Raw genomic sequence first — 1,151 nt, 5'->3', positions numbered from 1 at the left:
TTAATAGTCACTCATCACAATGCTGATTTATTGGCTCTCAAAGTTGTTTCTCTTGATCTCACAGCTTCAGAATGTTGTAATTTACTTAGATCTGGTATTTGCTGTATTAGTGTTTTTCAAGTGTGGGGCTTGGGCTAAAGTTCTTGTCTCAGTGTACTTTATGATGATGACTTGTAACACAATAGAATTATTGATCATGAAACTTATCTGGTTTATGTTCCCAGTATGGTCACCACCTTTATACTTTGGGAGGTATATAATAGAAATGCTTAGCAATTACACATATTCTTTCTCCTTCTCGGGTGGTCAACCTGTGAAGGAGGCATTCTTTTACCCTCCCAGTTCCCCCCTAAACGCGGCGGCGGCGGCGGCCGTAGAAAAGAGTCCAAAGGGGTCTCACAGAGACCGGGGCCGGGCCCGCGGCGCCGCTCAGAGCTCGTCCCGCGGCGCCGCCTCCTCGGCCTCGGGCTCCTCCTCCTCGTCTTGGCGCTGCCGCTGCTCCTCGTCCTGCTGCTCCTTCATGCGGCGCTCGGCGTCCTTGGTGGCCCCCCAGGTCTCGTTCCCGATCTCCTCGGCCAGTTTCTCATCATCGGTGATGAGGAAGTTGTCAAAGATGGTCCCGGATTTCACCTGCCATAGGTCGAGCCCAATGACCCCGAAGCTGTCGTAGGCGTAGAGCAAGGGGGCGGGGCTGTAGTCGGGGTTGTCGATCTCGGGGTGCACCCATTTCCCCTTGTAGGCGGGGTTGTCGATCTGCCGCGGCCGCCACTCGCCCTTGTACTCGGGGTTCTGGATCACGGGGGGCTCCCATTCCCCGTCCATCCTCGTCTTCGTTGTCGTTGTTGTCGCCGTACTGGGCGCCTCGCGGCGCCCGTCTCCGCCACTCCGGATTCGGGGATCTGAACCCGACCACGAGCGGCGCTCCGCACCGGGCCCGCCCCGGGGGGGGGCGGGCGGCCGCCTATCGCGAGCCCACCGAGGCGCCGGCGGCGCTGCGGTATCGCTACGTCTAGGCGGGATTCTGACTTAGAGGCGTTCAGTCATAAGCCCGCAGATGGTAGCCTCGCGCCAGTGGCTCCTCAGCCAAGCGCACGCACCAGGGGTCTGAACCTGCGGTTCCTCTCGTACTGAGCAGGATTACTATTGCAACA

The 1,151-nt window shown here is 58.2% G+C and overlaps 1 protein-coding gene across 1 annotated transcript; it reads right to left on the bottom strand.

Annotated features, from left to right (window-relative positions):
• Positions 1-341: 341 nt before the first annotated feature.
• On the bottom strand, positions 342-1,009 carry LOC133220135 (calreticulin-like; the record flags this gene model as incomplete). Its single annotated transcript, XM_061367990.1, has 1 exon — positions 342-1,009. A coding segment is annotated over one exon (580 nt), but the record flags the coding sequence as incomplete, so codon positions are not given.
• Between the last annotated feature and the right edge of the window lie 142 nt (positions 1,010-1,151).

This window comes from Neopsephotus bourkii, unplaced genomic scaffold (genome assembly GCF_033783945.1).
Source record: "Neopsephotus bourkii isolate Nb327-2 ecotype Australia unplaced genomic scaffold, CSIRO-AGI_Nbou_v1 NB_130, whole genome shotgun sequence".
NCBI classification, from domain to species: Eukaryota; Metazoa; Chordata; class Aves; order Psittaciformes; family Psittacidae; genus Neopsephotus; species Neopsephotus bourkii.
This window is presented reverse-complemented; position numbering and strand designations above follow the sequence as displayed.